Genomic DNA, 20,594 nt, shown 5'->3' with positions numbered 1-20,594 from the left:
TACACGCTCTTCTCCAGCCTTCATCATTGCGTCTCATCCCCTCTGACCACCTTCCTCTTAGGTTGAGCTCACACGGCACATTTAGGCAGCCTCGTCAATCTTGGCCAAGATCTCGTGGTTCCTGAACAAAGTGTACTCATCCTCTCCAACCTTGATAGCAGATCCACCGAAAGGAGGCAACAAAACACGGTCACCAGCCTGAACGGAAACCTCAACCTTGTTTCCGTCGACGAAACCGCCCTTACCGACGGCGATGACGGTACCCTCAGACAACTTCTCCAAGGACTTCTCGGGGAGGAAGAGACCGGAGGCGGTCTTGACGCTGGCCTTGACGCGCTGGACGAGGACGCGGTCGAGGAGAGGGACGATGGACTTGACGTTACGGGTGGCGACGGAGGACTGTGATCAACAGTTAGCAGAGGTTCCTGAAGCATAGGAGTTCGTGACAGATCGTAGGAGAACGTACCATTCTGATGAATTTGTTTGTGTTTGTGTAACGAAGACTTGTACGGACGTTCGGCTCGATTTATTGCGCTGCGCTCACTCAGGAACTTTCTGGAGTACGGTTCGGTAGGCAGCACGCAGGGGGGGGCTCAGAGCTGGAGGGTGAACCGAAGGTTGAAGTCACGGAAAGTGGTCGGAATAGGCAAGTAAATTACGGCGTTATTGTGTAGATGTCATGAAGTGCTTCGGATGAGCTGATACAAGGGTACTTGGAGTGGATCATGGACTGATGGCAGGAGGTGGAGGCCCGGTTGAAATAAAGCTGTAATGGACGAAAATGCTTCAGGATATTCAAGGACGACCCATCTACAACCAGATCACGCAGACGAGCACGTACATAATCGCGTAGACAATGCGATCGGCAACCAAAATGGGTACATTCAAAGACCTCAGAATTTCCTCCAGAACAGCAAGGCATACCAAGCCATCCCGCGCATGACTCCAAAACACCAAAGAGTACGAGAAACCGTTTACTTCTTCTTGGAGACACCAACGGTCCTTCCCCTGCGACCGGTGGTCTTGGTGTGCTGACCCCTAACCCTCAAACCCCAGTAGTGCCTCAAACCACGGTGAGCCCTGATCTTCTTCAAGCGCTCCAAGTCCTCACGAAGCTTGGAGTCCAAGTTGTTGGAGAGGATCTGGCCGTTCTTGCCGTCGACAATGTCCTTCTGCCTGTTAAGGAACCAGGTGGGGATCTTGTACTGGGTGGGGTTCTGGATGATGGTGACGAGACGCTCAAGCTCTTCGACGGTAAGCTCACCGGCGCTGATAAGAATGTTAGTTTTGTTCGCATTTTCACTTCCGTGATCAGTGACAAGTGCAGGCAGGAAAAAAGTGCGTGCGCGTGTGCCCCCATAGACGTTCATTCCCAACCCGACCAGATGGACGAGTTGCCCAACACCTTCCAGAAGCCAATTCACATTCAATCCGCACAAAGCACACTTGTCCCATCTCATAGACACACGCGCAACACACTCAATTTCCCGCTTCATACCCACACAACCAGAGTAGACATACCGCTTGTTAAGGTCAACATCGGCCTTCTTGCAGACCAAGTTGGAGTAACGACGACCGACACCCTTGATCTGGGTCAAGGCGTACATGATCTTGTTGGCACCATCGACGTTGGTGTTCAACAAACGCAAGATGTGCTGGAAGCTGTTCTTCTCGGGGACGACGAGGGACTAAACATGAAGGTCAGCAAAACAATTCGCGATTGTACGTTTTGCGTGCGGTGCGATTGAGAATTAGGAAGAGGCAAGATGTTGTGGTCAAGGGGTAGTGGGTGGTGGTGAACCCCGAGGGTGAAAAGTTGGCGGGACTGACGAATTGTTGAAACAGTCGAAATGCCGTATCTCCCTTCTCCCTCGTCACGAGAGCGTCGCGTTTCCTCGATTGTATGTCATTCCCCCGTGCCAAGTCGGCCTCCAATCCCCAATCCACGCAGCGTCCCCCCTGCCACCCGAACAACATCAACCCATCCATCGTCCCCTCCCCTCCAAACCCGCCGCAATTCCACAGCAATTCGCCCTCCAATACATTCTCAATCGATCAACGCACGCAAACGGACGCAGTACTCACCATGATGCCGATTTTTCGATGGGTCGCTACTCGCACTTTTCGCCGTTGCTGTACGTGGGCGATAGGAGTGGAGGTGTGGCGCAGGCGAAATTTGGTTTGTGGCGCGTGAGCTGGTTGCGAATGGGAGTGAGGAGGATGGATTTGGGGGAATGTAACGTAAAGATTGAGATTGCAGAGCTGTAGAAAGGATGTAGTGGTCCTGTCTTAGTCATGAAGGACCACGTCACTAATCAGGCTCGGTGAACGTGGTAATACGTTGATAGGTCCTTTCATTTGCACTCGATATCGATGTAGCTATAGCTATAGGATAATATATTTTACTCCTTCCCACCCTTTCCCGACTTTCTCCTCTCCCCGCCCCTCTTCTGCCCTCCCCTCCTCCCCTCCTCAACCTCCTTCCCAAGCACCTCCAAAGCACTCTCATACCCTTCCCTCCCACTCTCAACCCCTTTCTTCAAACTCTCCAACACCACACCCTCAACCCTCTCAACCTTCTTCCCACCCCTCCCCACACTCCTCACCATCTTCCAGAAAAACCGGGCTTCGTGTGGGAGAATGAGAGACCAGGCGTCTCCCGAGGTCCCAGCACGCGCTGTTCGGCCGACGCGGTGGATGTATTGGCGGGTGCTGGGGGGTGGGTCGTAGTTTATGATGTGTGGGACGCTTGGTAAGTCCAAACCACGCGCCAAAAGGTCGGAACAGACGAGGATCTCGATCGTGCCTTTCTTAAATGCAGTGAGGGTTTTCTTTCGTTCGTCTTTGGAGACTTCACCGGAGTACAGTCCCACTTTATCGGCTTGCAGGGGATCCATGAGAACCAACAACCGCGCCAAACGTGCCGCAGATTCGTTGGATTTGGTGAATACGAATGCACCCTTAATCCCCTTCTCTTTAATCAACTGTACCAAAAACAACGGTTTCTCCGGGCCACTGATGAGCGCATGTTCCGTCAACCCAGCCGGGACGGAGAAAGTCTTTGGCTCGTCATCGTCGTCGTCGCCATCCATCTCCTCACCAGCGGCCCCATCCTCAGCAGCCGTACCCTCTTCGGTAGGTGCCGCTGGGTCATGGACCATAATCAACCGCGGCCTCCGCAGACGAAGAGACGCGATCTTCCCCGGATTCCTACTCAACGTTGCCGAGAAAATACATTTCTGACACGCGCTGATCCACCCCTCACCCGCCCTCCCCACACCCCCACTAACCGCATCACTCCCCCTCTCCTCCTCCTCTGGTGAGAGAAGGTTTGCGGGGTTATCGATTTCGTTCATCACCACATCCGCCCACTCCTGGAAAGATTGGTTGAGGAGACGATCGGCTTCGTCGACGACGAGCCAGCGGAGGTGTTGGAGGGTGAAGTTTGGCGTTTGTTGGATGTGGTCGACCAAACGACCGGGAGTGCAGATTAGGATGTCGACGAGACTTTTGCCGCCACGTAGAGGTTTGTCGGTGGGTTGGCCGCAGAGCATGGTCTGTTCGTTCGCGAAGGAGCGCTGGCCGGTGGATGTTCCAATTTTCAGGCCAGAGCCTCCGGCGATCTGCTCGAATGTTTCGCGGACTTGGGTCACCAACTCGCGGGTCGGTAAAACAATCAAACACCGCAGCCTCGTAACGACCCTAGTAGACAACGCCTCCACAATCGGAATCGTGTACGCCAACGTCTTTCCACTTCCCGTCTGAGCACTCACGCACAAATCCTCCTTCACACCTTGCACCAAACTCTGCGCATCTTTTAACAGTGCGGGGAGAACGGCGGATTGCACGGCAAAGGCGGCGGTATAGTTCTGTGTGGCTAGGCGGGTGTTGATTTTCGAGGATAGGCCGAGTTCGGAAAATGGGATTCGTGTGGTGCTGGGGATGGTGGTGGGGTTTGTCAGCCATTCCGGGAGACCGGTGACGCCTGGGCCGCGCGGTGCTTTGGCTTTTTGGGCGGGTTGGGGGAGGGGTTGGAGCGTTGTTGGGTTCAGCTCTGGATCCAATTCCTCGACTGGTGCGTCGGGGAGTTCGGTGTCTGAGTCGGGTTGCGAGATGGGTTTAGCGTGGGCGTGAAAGATATTGAGGACGCGGGAATGACCGCGGCCGACGTCGACTTCTTCTTCGACTGGCTCCTCGATCTTCTTTTTCTTTTTCTTTTCCCTCTTTGGTGGCTTCTTCTCCTTGGTCTCTTCTTCCTTCTCCGGCTCTGGTTCTTGTGCCTCAGTAGCCTTCTCTTCGACCACCTCCTCCATTGACACAGACTCCTCCATATTCTCAGGCGCCGGCTCCGAGGCAGGTGCGGCTTCAGGCTCCGGCTCCTCCCTCTTCCTCTTCAGCTTACTCTTCAGTTTCTCCAGGACAGCCACGTTCTTCTTTGGCTGTTGAACCTCATTTCCTGTCCATCTTTGGATGTTGAACATCTTGCAATTGATCAACAACTGTCAACGAGCAGACTTTGGTGGTGTATCGCAGTATCTATTTTTGGATGCAACAGATGCACGTCCCTGTGCACAGCCACGACACAGCCACGGGATGCTGACAGAGGGCAGAGTTGAAATGTCGACGCTGTTCAATGTCAACCCTTTTTACCCGATACAGGAATGCCCAGACGACACGAGTCCATCACGGTGACATTCGTTGCGCTCCCGCGGTGATCGAGCGCGCGCGGCCCGGTGTGAAGCTGGAATGACATGCGTACGCGGGTTACTCGGTGAATTAGTCCGAGCCGTAGATTTCATATGTACTACCATATCTCCCCGTACTGCAACAACTGCGCCTGATCCTCTCCTGTCCTCTCGCCCTCACTCCACGGTACCGCGACCGGTCTCTGTGAATCAGGTCATCATGGTCGCCGCGATCCCTTCCATGTCTTCACCCCTCATTCGCTATGGTCTCCTAGCATGCGTTATCACCATAACCCTTCTCGTCACATTCCTCTCTTACTCGGATCTCTCCCCATCCATATCTCGATTCAGCACTGCAGCTGCCGGCACCTTCACCGCATCTGATCCTGTCTGGCTCATCGCAACCATGACACTAGCAAAATCCTTGAGTCGCCACAGTATTATTCGCGCTACCTGGCAACGTCTTTACGCCTCTGATAATCCTAACATCAGATGTGTGTTCGTTCTCTCGAATCCCGGTCCTTGGATCGACATTGTGAAAGCCGAGAACGAGACCTATGGAGATTTGGTGGTTCTGTCGCACCTAGAAGAATCCGCACACGTCGCAAACACCGTCAAGTCCATAGAGTTCCTCAAGTACTTCCGGGATTCGGGTAGATTCCTATCCTACAGATTCGTTAGCAAACTCGACGACGACTCTTTCCTCTCGGCATTGGCGTTCTACACGCAATATCTCCACCCGAACCTTAATCCAGATCTCGACATCGACAACACGGACTTCAAGCAAAGACTCATGATCGGCCGGCCTATGGACCGCTTCGTCAAGGAATACCCCTACCCCGGCGGCCAATTCTATACCCTCTCAACCTCGCTCGCTCACCGCCTCTCAACCCTGCACGACGAAAACCCCATCAACGACGAACACGAAGACCGCCTCGTCGGACGCCTCCTCCACGAAGCCGGAGAAACACCCGACACCTTCACATTCATCAAGCTCCCAAACCAACAAGCGTTCGACGTCGATGATAATGTTGAAGATTTGTCGGGGTGGGTACATAGGATGGGAGAGGGTGCGATTAATCCGCATAAGATGAAGACTGATGAGGAGTATTTGCGAGTTGCGAGGATGTTTGGCGAAGAGGGGGTGAATATGACGGCGGTTGCGGAGACGTATGGGTGGTTGGATATGGTATAGAACTGGGACTGAGGATATGAAATGGTAGGGAGAGAAGGACCGGGATCGGCGTTGCATCTGACTTCTATATGGATACCCACAGATACTGAAAACAAATTCGCACATTTGGTTAATGATGCCGTGGCCTGAGTGCTCTTGCGCAACATATGAATCATATAGATGCTATCATATCGTACACGTATCCTAACACAACCACTTGACGTAGAGCTAGAGCATCTACGAAGCACCCATACCAGCAAGCTTGTCCTGCACGCTAGCCTTGCTCTCATCCTCCGGGGCACCACCAGTAATCATCTGATGCAACGCCTCTCCAACGGCCTTCGCACTCGCAGGGTTCTGTCCCGTAATCAATTTTCCATCCACAACCAACTTCTCTCCCCAAGCCTTCTCGGCCTTCTCGTACAAACCACCCCTCTCCTTCAAGCGGTCCTCAAGGAGGTAAGGCATGGCATCAGTCAACCCAGCCTGGTCTTCCTCCTCGTTGGAGAATCCAGTTACCTTGCGGCCCTTGACGAAGGAAGTCTCGGCCAGGACGGCAGGAGCGTGGCAGACAGCGGAGACGGGCAAGTTCTGCTTCCAGAAACTCTCAAGGATCTTCAAAGAGTTCTCGTCACGGGGCAAGTCGTACATAGGTCCATGACCACCGGGGTAGAAAACAGCGACGTACTCACCCTTCTCGACCTCCGGAAGGACGTCAGAAAGCTTACGGCACTGCTTCCAGTCATTAACCTCCTTCAAGAACTTCTGAGCCTCGTCATCATCCTTGAATGCCTCAACGGATCCGGGATCGAGAGGAGCTTCACCACCAGCGGGAGAAGCCCAGGTGATGGAGTAGTGAGGAGCGAGGACGTAGTAGGGGTGAGCCACCTCGGGGAGGTACCACCCGGTAGGCTTGTCGAGCTTGTCGATCTTGTTGTGGGAGGTGAGAACGAAGAGGATCTTTTTCTGAGACGACATTTTTGTTTGGAGTTTTGGAGGTTTGGTGGAGTTTCGATCGAAGGTTGTGGGGTTCACAAAAGTCGAGGGACTTGGTATGCCCTGACGTCACGAGCGTGAGGACCTCGCAGGTTTACCCGCGGAGAACGATTAGTAAGCAGCAGCTGCATTTGAGAGTACTCGTATTTCAGCTTCATCTTCTCATTTACGAAGGTCAACCTTGGATTGAAAACGGTCATGATCATGAGCTTATAGGCAAGAGTTGGTAGACCCGACGGATGCGTGGGAGAAAAGTTTGCGATGGTTTTCTATCACTGAAAAAGATCGTAGGTATACGTAGTCAAACACAAGCCTCATTAGTAGCCAATTCTCTAGGCCGGGGCCTTCCACTCCTGGACGCCCCCGGCTCCCCTTCCACCTCCAACACCCGCCTCCTCCAAAACTCCCGAGTTCTTCAAAATCGGAACCTCACTCGTCTTCGTTCCGACCATCGTCTGCGGGAACAACCTCTTCTGCTCCCCGCCCTCCTGAAGCGTAGCGAACTGAGCATCTGTAAGGTGGATGTCCAAAGCGGCGATGTTGTCCTTAAGGTGAGAAACCTTGCGTCCACCGATAATGGGGAAGACATGGGCAGTGTGGTAAAGGTGGTACGCCAACGCAACCTGCTGGATGGAAACACCCTCACCGAGCTCCTTCGCAACTTTCTCAAGAGCTTCAGAGGCACGGTGGTCGCTTTCCTTAGCCTGATCCATGTTACGGCGAGACTCATTCTTCTCCTCCTCCAACTGCTTTGCAGTCTTGAACTTACCCTGGCCCAACGTAGCCCAGGGCGCGACACCCATACCCTCATCCTTACACATCGGGATGACCTCGCTCTCCATATCGCGCTCCGCCAAGTTCCACTTTCCTTGGTAGACGACGAATTGAGCCATGCCGTGGTCACGAGCGTACTGGTTACACTTCGAGACGACCCAGGCGGGCATGTCCGAAGCGCCGAGGTACAACACCTTCCCGGACATAACGAGGTGGTTAAGGGTCTGCATCAACTCGGGCACAGAGGTGGTGTAATCCCACCAATGCACGTACAACAAATCAATGTAATCCGTCTTGAGCTTGATCAAACAATCCCTCACCGCAACATGCGCACTCTTCCTCGAGTTACCCGCACGGTTGATCTTGATGTCGTGACCGACGGGCTCCGTAAGCGGGGGGTACAGCGTCGTGTATTTCGTCGCGAGCACAATCTGGTCTCTGTTTTTCCTCTTCTGCATCCACTCTCCGATCCATTCTTCACTCTCGTTACCTTGGTAGGGAGAAGCGGTGTCGATGAAGTTTCCACCTTGGTCGTAGTAGTGGTCGAGGATCTCGAAGGAGGTATCCTTGGAGCACTCGCCCATCCACTCGGCCCACTTTGTACCAAAGTTCATGGTGCCGAGGCAGAGGGGGGAGACACGCACAGCGGCGGTGGGTGAGAGGAGGCGGTAGTGGGCCAAGGACGAGACCGGCTCGGGTTGGTTGAAGAAGGACATACGAGACATATTGATCTGATCTGTTTGGTTCCTGTTCAATCGAACTGGTGGGTGGAGGAGTTGTGCTGGGGCGGATCGAGTGGTATTTATATTCGAGATGGTCGGAGTGCGGTGGTGGAGTTATGCCGAAATGTGCAGCAGCTGTTCCGTTGTCCCCTTGCGTAATCGTCGACCCCGCGCCGTGATGAATTTCGTCATGTTACAGCTGAATCCCCCAGGACTCCCTAAAGATGTATCAATACTGTCCTTAGATGTGTACCTTTGCTGTCGCGATCGGCTGGGTTTGTTCAGCAAGGTTTACTCAAGTCATTCATTGTTCCCACGGGTTTTTCGTATTAGTACCGGTACGTACACACCCAGCGTCCTCTAACTCCTCACAGACAAGTGACATCTCAGAAGCATTGGGTGATCGTGTCCTTGCTCTTCGCGGACTTGTCGCAGTTCTGAACGGGCATGGGGAATAACTTCAATTGCGACCGGTACCGTACGCGTGGGACCCACGGACTTGGAATCACGATTTACACAGACATTGTTAGTGATGCAAAATGATGCTAATTTACTACTAATAAATCGACTCGTTCATGTAAATCAAGCGAAGATCTTGACGGTCCCGTTCACACGGCACGTGCACGTCACGCCTAAATTTCTACCTTCGAGCTCGCGTCGAGCGCAACCGTCAAATCAAACACACCTCTTCTCTTCTCTTCCAGCGAACAACCATTCTCCCGCGGCCGTGATCAATTGGTAAGTCTTCTCTCTGTATCCTCTTCACATCAACGAGCAAGTCTGGCACCGATCCGTTCAAATGATGATCCAAATCTTAAACATACTTATCTACATTGTCCGATGAGCTTCGGCTCGGTGTGGACATCGACAATCTGATCTGGCGTTTTCGTTGCTGACTGCTTTTGTTGATTGCGGAGGGGAGTTTGTGTTGGGTTGAGCGGCTGGCTAATCATTATGTTGGCTGTAGTTTTTAATACATATCCTTCGTCCTCGTCACCGTGCTGCAGCAGCGCAAAAGCGTATCGCGTCGTAATACCGTCTCGAGAGAATAGAGAGTGAGAAAGTAAAGAGCATCAACGACAAATGGACAACCAAGCACAGATCACCAGACTACACAGAGTATGGCTCACCGTCAACCAGATGGTGCTGGACCGGGTATGTTGTTCCACACCCCCCAGATCTATCAAACACGGATCGATGACTAACGCTTCTGATCCCAGGGCTACGTCGTCGCCGAGAACGAGACCACCATCACTCGTGAGGAATTCCAAAACACCTACGGTACCGCTTCCGGTGTCGACCGTACCGCCCTCCGCCAATTCTTCAGACACAAGGAATCAAACTCCCAGCTTTATGTCGAATTCTCCACAAATACGGAAACCGGCGAGACGATCGGTATCAAACCCCTCCGTGCTTTCGCCGCGACATTGGCAGAACACCAGTGCGCTGTCGGAATCTACGTCTACGCCGGTAAACTCTCGCCATCTGCCTCCAAGGTCGCGTTGGCGGTTGCGGCACAGCACTCCATCGAGCTCTTCCCCGAATCGGACTTGATCGTCAATATCACTCAGCACGAGCTCGTTCCTAAACACGAGGTCCTGTCGAAGGAGGAAAAGTTGGAGTTGTTGGAGAAGTATCGGTTGAAGGAGACACAGTTGCCTCGCATTTTGCCGGTGGATCCTGTGGCGAGGTACTATGGTTTGAAGAGAGGACAGGTCGTTAAGATCACCAGAAGGTCTCCGACGAGTGGGAGATATAACACTTACCGAATCTGCATGTGAGTGTAAGATGAGAGGGAGTTGGCGGGGATGGCGAGAATTGCGGAGGGGGCATGCTGCATGCCGGGGAGGACCGGCTGAAAAGCACCGAGGCTCCACGTTTGGGCGAGCTATTTCTTTTTGTTAAGCGCGTTTTCTGGGTTTGGTTTGTTTTCTTTTGCATCTGGTTATGGTCATTACGGAATATACACAGGTACTGGTACCATGTCTGAAACGTTCATTACGGCCAATATTATTTATTGTGACTTTTCAATGCTTCACGATCGGCCCGGTGTTCCAGATGAAGGGATACGCGAAATGACCTACGTAAACGGGTTCGGTTACTGGTAAAAGTCTTGCCCGGCGGGAGGTCTCCGCCATCGATCCCTGGCCGTGCCGCATCCATGTGACCATGTCCAATCTGCCCTCTCAACCTTCTCGTATAGTTTCGACCAACCCTTCTCTCAGCTGTCCTGTCCTCCTCCCCGACTCTGCTCAGACATACCGGTGCCCAATTGCAAACATGTCCCACCTCTCCTACTTCAACGATCCCGCCGCCGGAAAACACCTCCGCGAAGCCTACAACTTCTCCCAATCCGTCCGCGTCGGCCCAAACATCCACCTCTCCGGCCAAGGCGGCTGGAACGAGAAACTGGAGTTTTCCTCCGACTTGAGCGAACATCTCGAGCAAGCTTACCTGAATATCGAGACTGCGTTGAGGGCGGCTGGGGTTGAGAGGGGGTGGGAGGGGGTTTGGAGTGTGAGGAGTTATCATTGTCCGATGAATGAGGAGGCTTTTGATAAGGTGCGTAAAATATTAAGCTCCATGCTCTGTTTCTGTGACGAACATCGCTACTCGTGGAGACGGGGAGAAGAGGCGTGAGAAAGCTCGAATGACTGACATGTGGAGTTACAAGATGGTCGAGCTGAATAAGAAGTACATGCCCAATCATGCACCGATTTGGACCTGTGTTGGGGTCGCTGCATTGGCTTTGCCGCCGATGATGGTGGAGATTGAGGTCGTTGCTCATATACAGGAATGATTGGGATCTGTCGGAAACGTCGACGTCGACGTTGTGGACTGTTTGAGAGGGAGTAGTTTTGAATATGAGATATGTCACAGTCTAACTACCTCGATGACCCCTGCGGTGTCTAAATTCGTCGGTATCATGTAGACGACACTTCAGGTCGTATCCTGTAAAATTCTTCTGTCACGACTCACACTGTCGCACCATGTGTCTACCAACTACATCTCTATGCCAATAAAACTCGTTTTCCAGGCTCTCCCTGCACTCACACACTCGCATCCTATGGTCTTGGTCTCCTCACAACTTCGTCGCAACCCAAAACTCCGCCTCGTACACATACCCCAACATCCCCTCCTCATCCCCCACATACCTCGTCCTCACCCTCTTCTCCTGCACCTCAACCCTAAATCCCATCTCCTCAACCAACCCCCTAACTTCATCCGCCGTCAATTCTATCCCCCCTTCCTCCTTATTCTCGAAATGCCACAACAAAGGTCCGAGGTTAACCCATTTCCCGCCGGGAAGGAGGAGGTTGTGGATGGTGGTGATGTAATCCACGATATTTTGTGCGGTGTCGATGAAGAAGCAGGTTGCTATCGCGTCGTACTGGGAGGTTTCTGTGGGTTTGGAGTAGACCTGGACGAAATCGCCACTCGCGAATTCGAGGGTTCCGGCGCGTTCGTGTTGGAGTTCGCCGGCGACGTCGACATCTGGGATTGCGACGGATCGGAAGTGGTTTTGCCGGGAGCGGTGATTTGACCAGGAGTGGACGTAGGGGTGGATGGTGTGGTGTCCAACGGGTACCCCGCAATTGAGGATATAGAATGATCCAAGAAGCATATGATACGAAAACTCGTTCGCTTGGGCGTGGAACCCTACACGAGCCAACTCCCAAGCCAACCGTGCAAGTCCAGCTCCAGGCACCAGTACCCGAATATTCCGCTCATGTCGATCCGGAAACAACGATTCAAGGAGTTCCACGATCGGCCGATAACACGCATCCCGCTCCCCCCTTCCCTCCACACTCCAGTCCCTCGCAAACTGCTTCACAACACTCCTAACCTTCTCCATGTCCCCCTCCCCACACCCCTCGACCCCATTCTTTACATCACCCAACACGCCCGTCCCACCCACCTCCGCGATTGATTCGAGGAGTGAGGCATTTTCGTCGATACAGGTGCTAGCATGTCTGATTTGGGAGGGGTAGGTGGAGAGGAGGGAGCGGTGGGGGAGGGGGAGGGAGTGGTAGCGGCGGAGACGGTGGGTTAGGGAGGAGTGGAGGGAGGGGCGGTAGGAGGTGAAGGAGTTTAGAGTGCGGGAGAGGCCGAGGGATTCTTCGAGGTCGTGGCCGTGATCATGAGTATGGGAGTGGCTGCCGTCATGAGAATGAGAATTCGACATTCTGATGGGCGATGTCGAGGATGTCGTACGTATTTGATCCGGGGTTAAGGTTCGGAAGGGGTGCATGGAGCGCGGGGAATCCAAACCGCCAGCAAGGAAGTCAAAGAGGAGCACAGCATTTTATTAACATGCTACTCAATTTTCACCCTTTCCATCTGCACTACCACCCCTTCTCCTTCTTTCTCTCCCCGTCCTCAAGCATCTTACAACTCCCTAACAACAGCAACCCCCCCAACCTTCTCCTCCCCCTCCCCCTCCCTCTCCTTGGCCTCCTCCGCAGCCTCCTTCACTTCCGTAATCCCATACCAACAAATCACACCCATCCCCAAGAAAGCAGATAGTACAGACATAACCATCCCAACATACCCCTTCGCCGTAAACCCCGTCGGCAAAAACCCTGGGCCGGCGTTATAGCCGTGGAAGTCGTATAGAAGCGCACCGGTGTTGCCGAGTGCGTTTCCGGATGTTGGGATTGATTGCGCTGCGCATTCGTCCGAGATGAATGAGGGGATGGAGACGCGTTCTTGCATGACGAGGGGTGCTTCGATGATTTGTGCGATTAGGCCTGACAAAATATGCCATTCGATGTGACAGTGGAATAACCAGACACCGGGGTTATCGCTAAAAAATCGAAGTAGGACATGCCCATTCGGCGGGACCTGGACCACGTCTCTCCTCATCGGGTTCGCCGGAATGTCGAAAGTGACGTTGGAGGGGTCGTAGGGTCCCGCATCCTCAACCGACCGTCCGAGGACTTGAAAAGTATGCCCATGGAGGTGAAAAGGATGTTTCCCCGGATCATAATTATTAATAACCATCTCCACCCCAACCAAATGCGGTACAACAAAACTATTCGTCGCGGAGCCATACAGCACGGGGTCAGTTGCGTTCACGCCTGTTGACATGGCTGTGAAGAGGGGGGGTGTATCGGGGGTGAGGTAGGTTTGGGTGTTGAACATGGCGTAGTTTGAGCCGTCGCCGAGGACGTCGAAGAGGACGTCGAGGGTGATGTTGTGGTCGCCGCTGTATGGTTGGATAGGAACAGAAGGGACGAGTTGTGTATCGTCGAAGGGGGGGAATGCGTCGACGGTTGCTGGGGTGGGAAGATCCAACGAAGAAGCGGAGTCGTAGATGATGTAGGAAGTGACGTTGGGGTTGAGATCCCCGGGTACGGTATCGAACATATCCGTATCCATCGCACCGACGATAGGGAACGCCCCACTCGTATCATTCCGCGCCGTAACGAGTACCGAGACGCGTTGAGCCGCAGTCAGCGAAATCCCATCCGTCTCGTACTCCTCCGTATCCACCCCATCGACTTCGATCACGCGCATCGTATGTCCCTCGATCCAGACGTGGAATGCGGCGAATGCGGCCATGTTGACGAAGCGGAGCCGATAGGTTTTGCCGGCCTCGAATGAGAGGGTGGCGTTTTGTGTATCGAACATGAGTGCTGACTTTGGGACGGGTTCGGCGCCGGAGGGGTTGGCTAGTGACATAAACCGCTCATTCAAATCCATGATTCGGGTATGGTACCAATCACTCAACGGTACCGTAACATCCTCGTCATAACTCGCCCCATGCGTCTCATTCTTCGCATGTATGACAAAGGGACTACGCAATCCATCAGGGTATTGACCCTTTGCGTGAGAGTGGATCCAGTATGTGCCTACTTGGTCGACGGTGAAGTTGTAGGTAAAGGAGCCGTTGGGGGGGATTGCGCATTGGGTTACGCCGACGGGGCCGTCCATGTAGGTTGTGGTGTTTTGGAACATGCCGTGGGCGTGGAGGGAGGTGCCTTCGGTGAGGTGGTTGTTGGTTTTGATGATGACTCGGTCGCCTTCGGTTAGGTTGACTGCTGGTGGTCTTCAGACATGTACAGTCAGCACGAGCAATGGAAAGAAAGAAGAGGAGAGGGAGAGACTCACGGCCATGCACCATTGACGCCGATGACTTGTCTCTCGAACATCCCATCCGGGTTCGCGGTGGTATAAGTGATATTCCACTCCAACTCGACAACATTCTCCGCAATCGCAGCAGCAGCAGCAGCCAACGCAACCAACCCAGCTGTTCTTGCTTTCATCTTGTCGGTATGGTGTTCTCGTCAAGCAGCAGATACATCAATCTTTATCTGATCATCTGCCTCGCTCCAGAAACCACACGGGGATTAGTCCACGATCTGATAAAAATTATTTTTGGGTGAGAGGTGGGCCGAGGGGAGAATAGAAGCGATGGCGTATTTGGGGGCGTTGAGAGGCGAGGGAGGGTTAGGGTGGGAAGGATGGAGATCTGATTAGATCATTGGGAGAATGACCCGCACCTGTTGTTTCGTGTGGCCGCGGGGGTGAGTGGCGCCGATCACGATCTCGCGCCGCCTCGGTACCGGTAGAACTCGCAATTGCAGCGTGCAGGCGAAAGATATGCCGTGTACATACGTGTTGCGGAGATGATCTTGAAAGCTTAAAATCATGGATTGGCCATTGATTATAATTATCAATCGATGTCACGGACCGTGAGCTTGGCATGATCTGATTTCGAGAGGAAGCTGCAGCTGGCTTGAGACTCCGAAACCCGCGAACGCGAGTTGGAACTGTATGACGCTCATTATTGCAACTGCAATGGCCGACGCGTATACGAACGGATTAGAACGTTGGAGGACCAGATCGTTCTGGGATCGTTAACGTTCTCGGCTACCGTATCGTGAGTACTATTGACAGAACCAAAGTAGCTAGCTATATGTCACTCGCACTCGACGACCTTGCATACCAGATCTAACCCTCACTTAGCACACTCTGACTCGGGACCACCACGCTACGCTAGCCTCGTCTGATCTTTCCCTCGGCATCCATCTGATTATCCTCGTAAGCTCGACGGAATAAAAGGACGCCCTCTCCCCCATGGATCTGATAACACACTGAACACAACGTTGGAGAAAAGATGCCAGTAACAGCCGCCGACGTCTTCTCCGTCCCAATCTTCTTCATCGTCCTCCGCGAAACAATCGAGGCCGCAATCATCGTCTCCGTCCTCCTCGCCTTCGTCACACAAACTCTCCACCCCGACCACACCTCCTCTGGTCATGACATCCTCATGTACAAAAAGCTACGCAACCAAATCTGGACCGGAGCGGGATGCGGGTTCGCGCTCTGTCTCTGCATCGGCGGCGCATTCATCGGGGTTTGGTATGGCCTCGGTCACGATATCTGGGGTTCTGCGGAAGATTTGTGGGAGGGGGTGTTTGCGCTCATTGCGTCGATGATGATTACGGTTATGGGACTTGCCATGCTCAGGATTTCGAAATTGCAGGGCAAATGGAAAGTGAAACTCGACCGTGCGTTGGAGGGACACGACATCACCGATGCCAATGGTCACAGTCACACCCCCAAACACCGCCTCGGGAAACGCTTTGGCCGGTGGTCGCGGAAGTACGCTCTCTTTATTCTGCCCTTCATCACTGTCCTCCGCGAAGGCCTCGAAGCTGTGGTTTTCGTCGGCGGGGTAGCGGTATCTTACCCAGCCTCCGCATTCCCCCTCGCCGTAGCATGTGGCCTCATAGCCGGGCTTTGCATCGGATACGCCCTCTACCGTGGTGGCAACATGTTTAAACTGCATTATTTCTTGGTGGGGAGCACGTGTGTGTTGTACCTCGTCTCTGCTGGGCTCTTTTCGAGAGCAGTAGGGTTTTTCGAGAATTATCGGTGGGGGTTGTTGGTTGGGGGTGACGTCTCGGAACTTGGGGATGGGCCTGGCACGTATGATATTAGACAGAGTGTGTGGCATGTTAATTGTTGTTCACCGGAGACCGGGAATGGGGGGTGGCAAGTGTTTAATGCGATATTGGGGTGGAATAATACGGCGACGAAGGGGACTGTGGCGGCGTATTGTTGTTATTGGATCCTTGTGATGGGGTCCATCGCGCTGATGAGGTGGAAGGAGCAGAGGGGGAAGGTTGGGAAGGAGATGAGTTTGTGGAGGATTGTGTGTGGGAAGCAGAGGAGGGGGCTGGGGGTGGAGAAGAAGGGGGTGGGCGCAGTGAGGAGGGTTGGGAGTGGGAGTACGGTTGGTGAGGGGGAGAAGAGGAATAGTACCCAGAGGGTGAGGGAGGTGGATGAGATTAGGGAGGTGGTGTAGATGGGGGTTAGATTTACGATTAGCTAAGGACGTGCTGCGGGCGGCACACGGAAATTATCAAAAGCAATAGCATGGTGGGTTGGCCTATACATCCAGAGTACAAGTGACGGAACCCTTAACACGGTCTTCTTTCGTCAACATACTACTTACTTCTGATGACAAAATCAATCTCACGATACGCGACTGCAAAAACCGGAGTTCGCAGATCCCGATCAGGTGTTGGAAAAAGTCGATTTTCCGACGGTGCAGCCATCCTGCCTTCCCTACGACCCTCTCATATTGTAGAGCTCTTCACCGTGAACCCTGTCGGAGAGCATTTGTAAGCACCTTCCGATATGCGGATATGAATAGCATCCATTCTTCCCGAGGCAAATTTTCCCCCGAATTGAAACGTGTATGCGCCGGCGTGGATGGCACGTATAGCCCACACCGCAGCCGGCGATAGCTTGAAGCTTGCATCCGCCGATACAACCCAACCACCACCGACCAGAGAGAAAAGTCTGAATGCGACGAGCTTGTTGAAACATTGGTCATCGGATTCTCTATTGCTGTAGCGACATCTACCGGGATCAATAAGCTTCTCTCAGGAAGGCTGGTTGAGCTCGAGCTTGAGAAGAGAAAGACTCCTGATCGAACAACACCCCCACAACATCCATCCATATTAATACTTCCGCAGCCATGGCTCCAATAGGCCTCCGCCGCCGCTTCGCTTCCTTCATGCGAGCATCACCGGCACTACCAACCCACACCTCCCCCCAAGACCCCGAAATCCCCCACCTCCAACTCGAAGGCCCAGAACACATTCAACTCCAACAACCCAAGGAACACCACACGAATCGCTCATCGAGTTCCGCAGAGTCGTATTCAGAGATCGTGGTGGATAACACGTTTACGGCACTACGGCAGGCCGCGTACGAGGGTTCTGTGTTTCCGGATGATGAGGAGGAGGGGGATGACGCTGCTCCGTCTTCAAGACGGGGTGGCGCGTCGAGGAGTAGAGGTTCGAGGACGAGTGGGTCGCAGGGTACTTCGTCCGGTTTCCCAAGACGGCAGAGTTTCGGGATGACTGCTGCGCAACAACTGAAAGGTTTGACGTATTTCATCATTCGAAAGGTCAACAAGTTTTTGTTTTTGCGGTTTAACGATCCGGAGAAGGAACGGAACTTCCAGGCGGAGAGTTGGGAGACGCAGAAGAATATTACGATGACGACGTGTATGTTTTACGTGTTGTTTTGGGGGCTGAGTGTTGGTCTTACCCCGAAACCATTTAACGTGTTTATGTGGTGGACGTACGTCTTCTGGACTGGTGTCACGATACTCCCACTCCCCGTTATGGCATGGTTCAACTGGCCTCAATCACATAAAGTTATTTGGCAGTTCTGGGCGGTAGTTGGGACGTGGAGTTGGGCATTGGCGATGTTGAGCGACATGTACCATTGCGGCTTCTACACCGATCACCGAAACTGCGGTCAACGCGATTTCGCCGGTCTATTCTTCTTCGCTTCCGCCGTCCCCACGTTGGCGATTTGGTCCATGAAGATCTCCAGATTACCGCATATTGTCGCTTGGACGACCTTTATCGTCTTACTGGGCGTGTTCATCGTGAGTGGCCGTTCGAGTTGGGCGAGACATGTGGTGTTTTTGTTTACGTTCTTCGGGTTCTTGATGTACATCTCCTACGCCCGCGAGAAAATGTCTCGACGATCGTTCGTGTTGAAGGAAAGGCTGAAGGAACAGATTGCGGCGACGAGGGAGGCGCAGGCATGTGAGAGGCAGGAAGCGGATTCGAAGAAGAGGTTCGTATCGTATATCTTTCATGAGGTACGGGTGCCGTTGAATATTGCTACGTTGGCGGTACAGACGCTCGAGGGTGATGGGGTGTTGGATCGGGAGAGGATTGGGGAAGGAACGAAGGAGATTGCGGATGCGTTGAAGAGTAGTTTGGGGATGATGGCACAAGTTCTCAATGACGTTCTTGATTTCAACAGGATGGAGGAGGGCAAGCTCTTACAATCCACCAAACCATTCTCGTTCCACTCCGTGATTAGGACGATTCTGGTGGGGATTAGGGTCAGCGCGGCAGATCGTCAAATCACGTTATTGTCGGATTGTGATCCGGCGATTGATGCGTTGGGGGTGGAGTTGATGGGTGATGAGATGAGGTTACGACAAGTTATCGGGAATTTGGCGGGGAATGCGGTCAAGTTCACGGGTGTCGGTGGTGAGGTCAAGATCGTAACGCGGTTATTGTACGCGGGACCAATCGTGCCAGAGGAGGAGGAGGCTATCGGCCCGATGGATGTGGATGGTAAGATCAAGGAGCTTGGCGAGAAGATGGTGCCGGCGGTTGTGCCATGTCCGACTGCGCATACAGCTGGGACTCGAGGCTTAGTCCTTGCCCCCAAGTTCGAGAGGTTTCATAGTACCGATTCCGCCACAGGTGACGAACCTCTCCGGATTCATAACCATGCCATCATCCGTGTCGAGATTGTTGATTCAGGTGTGGGTATCAAGAAGAGTGATATGAAGGATAATAGGTTGTTCTCGCCGTATGTGCAGACGGAAGAAGGCCGAAGACAGGGAGGAAAGGGGACGGGACTGGGATTGGCGCTCGTGAGGAATATTGTGGAGTTGAGTGGTGGAAGGTTGGGTGTGCGCAGTGTCCGTGGGAAGGGGAGTACTTTCTGGGTCGAGATGGCGTATGGGTTGCCGCCGGATTGGGTACCTGCTCAACACCACGCTGGAAATGGGGATGGGCATAAGCGGCCAAGTGCAGCGGCCGGTTGGGCTAGCGAGGCTACGATGCAAAATCTCGCCGCGACCCTCGAACGCAAGAGCTCTCCACGCGATCGTGGCAACAGCAATGGCACGGTCAAGAGCGACATCAGCATGGGTGACTTATCCAACAAAGGTGCGACGGTCATGCATGTGGACGAAGTCGAGTTGACCCCGTGTGCGGACAGAGAAGTTGGTCCTGGTGTGATCAAGTTGAACGTCGAGATCAGCGATGAGGAAGGGGAGTCGAGTGTTCGGGCTCTACGACCGGGGTTGATGCCTAGACCGAGCGTACTGACACAGCAGAGTTCGAGTGCGGGACAAAGTGATACGAGTCCGTTGTTAAAGAAGGATGAAGGAGCTGCTTTGGCGCCGACTATGCTTCTCGAGAGACCCACGCCGCCTCCGCCGAGGGCTTCGAGTCCAGCTAGGAATCGTAGTCCGAGTCCGAGTCCGAAGAAGGAGAGTAGGGACGAGGCGCGACCGATGACGGCTCCTGCACCATTGATGTCGAGCAAGAGTTATGATCCCGCGGCGCCGAATACTCTGCAAGAACACCCGCATCTTCACGAACGTTCCGAATCTGAGCCGGCACTCACGACGCGGACGTTGCAGATCCTGGTCGTTGACGATGACATGATTACTCGCCGCCTCATGACTCGTCTCATCTGTCGTATGGGCCATACCGTTACTGCGGCGGAAGATGGTTCCATCGCGATCAAGACGTTGCAGGAACGCTGTGATACCGAAACGGCGATCGACCTGGTTTTCCTGGATAACCAGATGCCGATCTTGTCTGGTGTCGAAGCCGTGAGGCAGATGAGGAGGTTGGGATACGTGATTCCAGTTTGTGGCGTCACAGGTAATGCATTGAAGGAGGACCAGGAAGAATTTGTGGGGGCTGGTGCAGATCGGGTGTTAACGAAGCCCGTGATGGAAACGGACGTAAAGGACGTCATCCGCTTCGCAATGGAGAAGAAGCAGCGTTTACTGGAAGAAGCTACTGGCGCTGCGTAATAAAAGTGATATCGTGTGTTGGGTTTGATGTGGTGCATAGATAGTTTGTTGTGCGGGTCATGGGACAAAAGGTGATGGGCATCTTCGGCGTTTCTTCTATTTGATAGATTTGCTACCCATTTTGCTAAGCATGT

The 20,594-nt window shown here is 53.4% G+C and overlaps 12 protein-coding genes across 12 annotated transcripts; 5 read left to right on the top strand and 7 right to left on the bottom strand.

Annotated features, from left to right (window-relative positions):
- Nucleotides 1-81: 81 nt before the first annotated feature.
- Nucleotides 82-507, bottom strand: SAICODRAFT_88583 (10 kDa heat shock protein, mitochondrial; the record flags this gene model as incomplete). Its single annotated transcript, XM_019171572.1, has 2 exons — nucleotides 467-507; nucleotides 82-399 (listed from the first exon to the last, which is right to left on the bottom strand). Exons 1-2 carry the CDS (start codon nucleotides 467-469, stop codon nucleotides 82-84), a joined length of 321 nt encoding a protein of 106 aa, XP_019026496.1. The 5' UTR covers nucleotides 470-507.
- An 890-nt stretch (nucleotides 508-1,397) lies between these two features.
- On the bottom strand, nucleotides 1,398-2,103 carry SAICODRAFT_29008 (uncharacterized protein). Its single transcript, XM_019167295.1, is given in 3 exon segments — nucleotides 1,398-1,505; nucleotides 1,522-1,688; nucleotides 2,086-2,103. 3 exon segments carry the CDS (start codon nucleotides 2,086-2,088, stop codon nucleotides 1,493-1,495), a joined length of 183 nt encoding a protein of 60 aa, XP_019026495.1. The 5' UTR covers nucleotides 2,089-2,103; the 3' UTR covers nucleotides 1,398-1,492.
- A 491-nt stretch (nucleotides 2,104-2,594) lies between these two features.
- Nucleotides 2,595-3,953, bottom strand: SAICODRAFT_49187 (DEAD-domain-containing protein; the record flags this gene model as incomplete). Its single annotated transcript, XM_019168954.1, has 1 exon — nucleotides 2,595-3,953. A coding segment is annotated over one exon (1,359 nt), but the record flags the coding sequence as incomplete, so codon positions are not given.
- Nucleotides 3,954-4,865: 912 nt separating this feature from the next.
- SAICODRAFT_29006 (uncharacterized protein) lies at nucleotides 4,866-5,983 on the top strand. Its single transcript, XM_019167294.1, has one exon. The coding sequence runs from the start codon at nucleotides 4,906-4,908 to the stop codon at nucleotides 5,878-5,880; it is 975 nt and encodes a 324-aa protein (XP_019026493.1). The 5' UTR covers nucleotides 4,866-4,905; the 3' UTR covers nucleotides 5,881-5,983.
- A 20-nt stretch (nucleotides 5,984-6,003) lies between these two features.
- Nucleotides 6,004-6,837, bottom strand: SAICODRAFT_64011 (class I glutamine amidotransferase-like protein; the record flags this gene model as incomplete). The annotated part of the gene is made up of 1 exon (XM_019170033.1): nucleotides 6,004-6,837. The coding sequence occupies one exon, from the start codon at nucleotides 6,835-6,837 to the stop codon at nucleotides 6,097-6,099; it is 741 nt and encodes a 246-aa protein (XP_019026492.1). The 3' UTR covers nucleotides 6,004-6,096.
- Nucleotides 6,838-7,084: 247 nt separating this feature from the next.
- On the bottom strand, nucleotides 7,085-8,465 carry SAICODRAFT_64010 (Aldo/keto reductase). The gene is made up of 2 exons (XM_019170032.1): nucleotides 7,360-8,465; nucleotides 7,085-7,287 (listed from the first exon to the last, which is right to left on the bottom strand). The coding sequence occupies exons 1-2, from the start codon at nucleotides 8,352-8,354 to the stop codon at nucleotides 7,188-7,190; spliced, it is 1,095 nt and encodes a 364-aa protein (XP_019026491.1). The 5' UTR covers nucleotides 8,355-8,465; the 3' UTR covers nucleotides 7,085-7,187.
- Nucleotides 8,466-9,434: 969 nt separating this feature from the next.
- Nucleotides 9,435-10,132, top strand: SAICODRAFT_5320 (RPB5 subunit of DNA-directed RNA polymerase; the record flags this gene model as incomplete). The annotated part of the gene is made up of 2 exons (XM_019169203.1): nucleotides 9,435-9,506; nucleotides 9,572-10,132. 2 exons carry the CDS (start codon nucleotides 9,435-9,437, stop codon nucleotides 10,130-10,132), a joined length of 633 nt encoding a protein of 210 aa, XP_019026490.1.
- A 499-nt stretch (nucleotides 10,133-10,631) lies between these two features.
- Nucleotides 10,632-11,151, top strand: SAICODRAFT_52755 (L-PSP endoribonuclease family protein; the record flags this gene model as incomplete). The annotated part of the gene is made up of 2 exons (XM_019169168.1): nucleotides 10,632-10,913; nucleotides 11,026-11,151. The coding sequence occupies 2 exons, from the start codon at nucleotides 10,632-10,634 to the stop codon at nucleotides 11,149-11,151; spliced, it is 408 nt and encodes a 135-aa protein (XP_019026489.1).
- A 73-nt stretch (nucleotides 11,152-11,224) lies between these two features.
- On the bottom strand, nucleotides 11,225-12,013 carry SAICODRAFT_29003 (N2227-like protein). Its single transcript, XM_019167293.1, has one exon. It carries the CDS (start codon nucleotides 11,974-11,976, stop codon nucleotides 11,434-11,436), a length of 543 nt encoding a protein of 180 aa, XP_019026488.1. The 5' UTR covers nucleotides 11,977-12,013; the 3' UTR covers nucleotides 11,225-11,433.
- A 659-nt stretch (nucleotides 12,014-12,672) lies between these two features.
- Nucleotides 12,673-14,821, bottom strand: SAICODRAFT_64006 (iron transport multicopper oxidase FET3; the record flags this gene model as incomplete). Its single annotated transcript, XM_019170031.1, has 3 exons — nucleotides 14,466-14,821; nucleotides 12,828-14,403; nucleotides 12,673-12,684 (listed from the first exon to the last, which is right to left on the bottom strand). The coding sequence occupies exons 1-3, from the start codon at nucleotides 14,618-14,620 to the stop codon at nucleotides 12,673-12,675; spliced, it is 1,743 nt and encodes a 580-aa protein (XP_019026487.1). The 5' UTR covers nucleotides 14,621-14,821.
- A 653-nt stretch (nucleotides 14,822-15,474) lies between these two features.
- Nucleotides 15,475-16,668, top strand: SAICODRAFT_5316 (iron permease FTR1; the record flags this gene model as incomplete). Its single annotated transcript, XM_019169201.1, has 1 exon — nucleotides 15,475-16,668. The coding sequence occupies one exon, from the start codon at nucleotides 15,475-15,477 to the stop codon at nucleotides 16,666-16,668; it is 1,194 nt and encodes a 397-aa protein (XP_019026486.1).
- A 1,062-nt stretch (nucleotides 16,669-17,730) lies between these two features.
- On the top strand, nucleotides 17,731-20,460 carry SAICODRAFT_52977 (uncharacterized protein; the record flags this gene model as incomplete). The annotated part of the gene is made up of 2 exons (XM_019169187.1): nucleotides 17,731-19,014; nucleotides 19,075-20,460. The coding sequence occupies 2 exons, from the start codon at nucleotides 17,731-17,733 to the stop codon at nucleotides 20,458-20,460; spliced, it is 2,670 nt and encodes an 889-aa protein (XP_019026485.1).
- Nucleotides 20,461-20,594: the final 134 nt, after the last annotated feature.

This window comes from Saitoella complicata (assembly GCF_001661265.1).
Source record: "Saitoella complicata NRRL Y-17804 unplaced genomic scaffold SAICOscaffold_3, whole genome shotgun sequence".
In the NCBI taxonomy this organism is placed as follows: domain Eukaryota; kingdom Fungi; phylum Ascomycota; class Saitoellomycetes; order Saitoellales; family Saitoellaceae; genus Saitoella; species Saitoella complicata.
This window is presented reverse-complemented; position numbering and strand designations above follow the sequence as displayed.

Excerpts from the sequence above, each read along its gene's own strand:
- SAICODRAFT_29003 (XM_019167293.1), bottom strand. The coding sequence starts at position 11,976 with ATGCTTCTTGGATCATTCTATATCCTCAATTGCGGGGTACCCGTTGGA.
- SAICODRAFT_64010 (XM_019170032.1), bottom strand. The coding sequence starts at position 8,354 with ATGTCTCGTATGTCCTTCTTCAACCAACCCGAGCCGGTCTCGTCCTTG. Across the intron at positions 7,288-7,359 it reads ATCCACCTTACAGATGCTCA|TGAGGTTCCGATTTTGAAGA; the intron begins GTTCGCTACGCT and ends AACGAAGACGAG.
- SAICODRAFT_29006 (XM_019167294.1), top strand. The coding sequence starts at position 4,906 with ATGGTCGCCGCGATCCCTTCCATGTCTTCACCCCTCATTCGCTATGGT.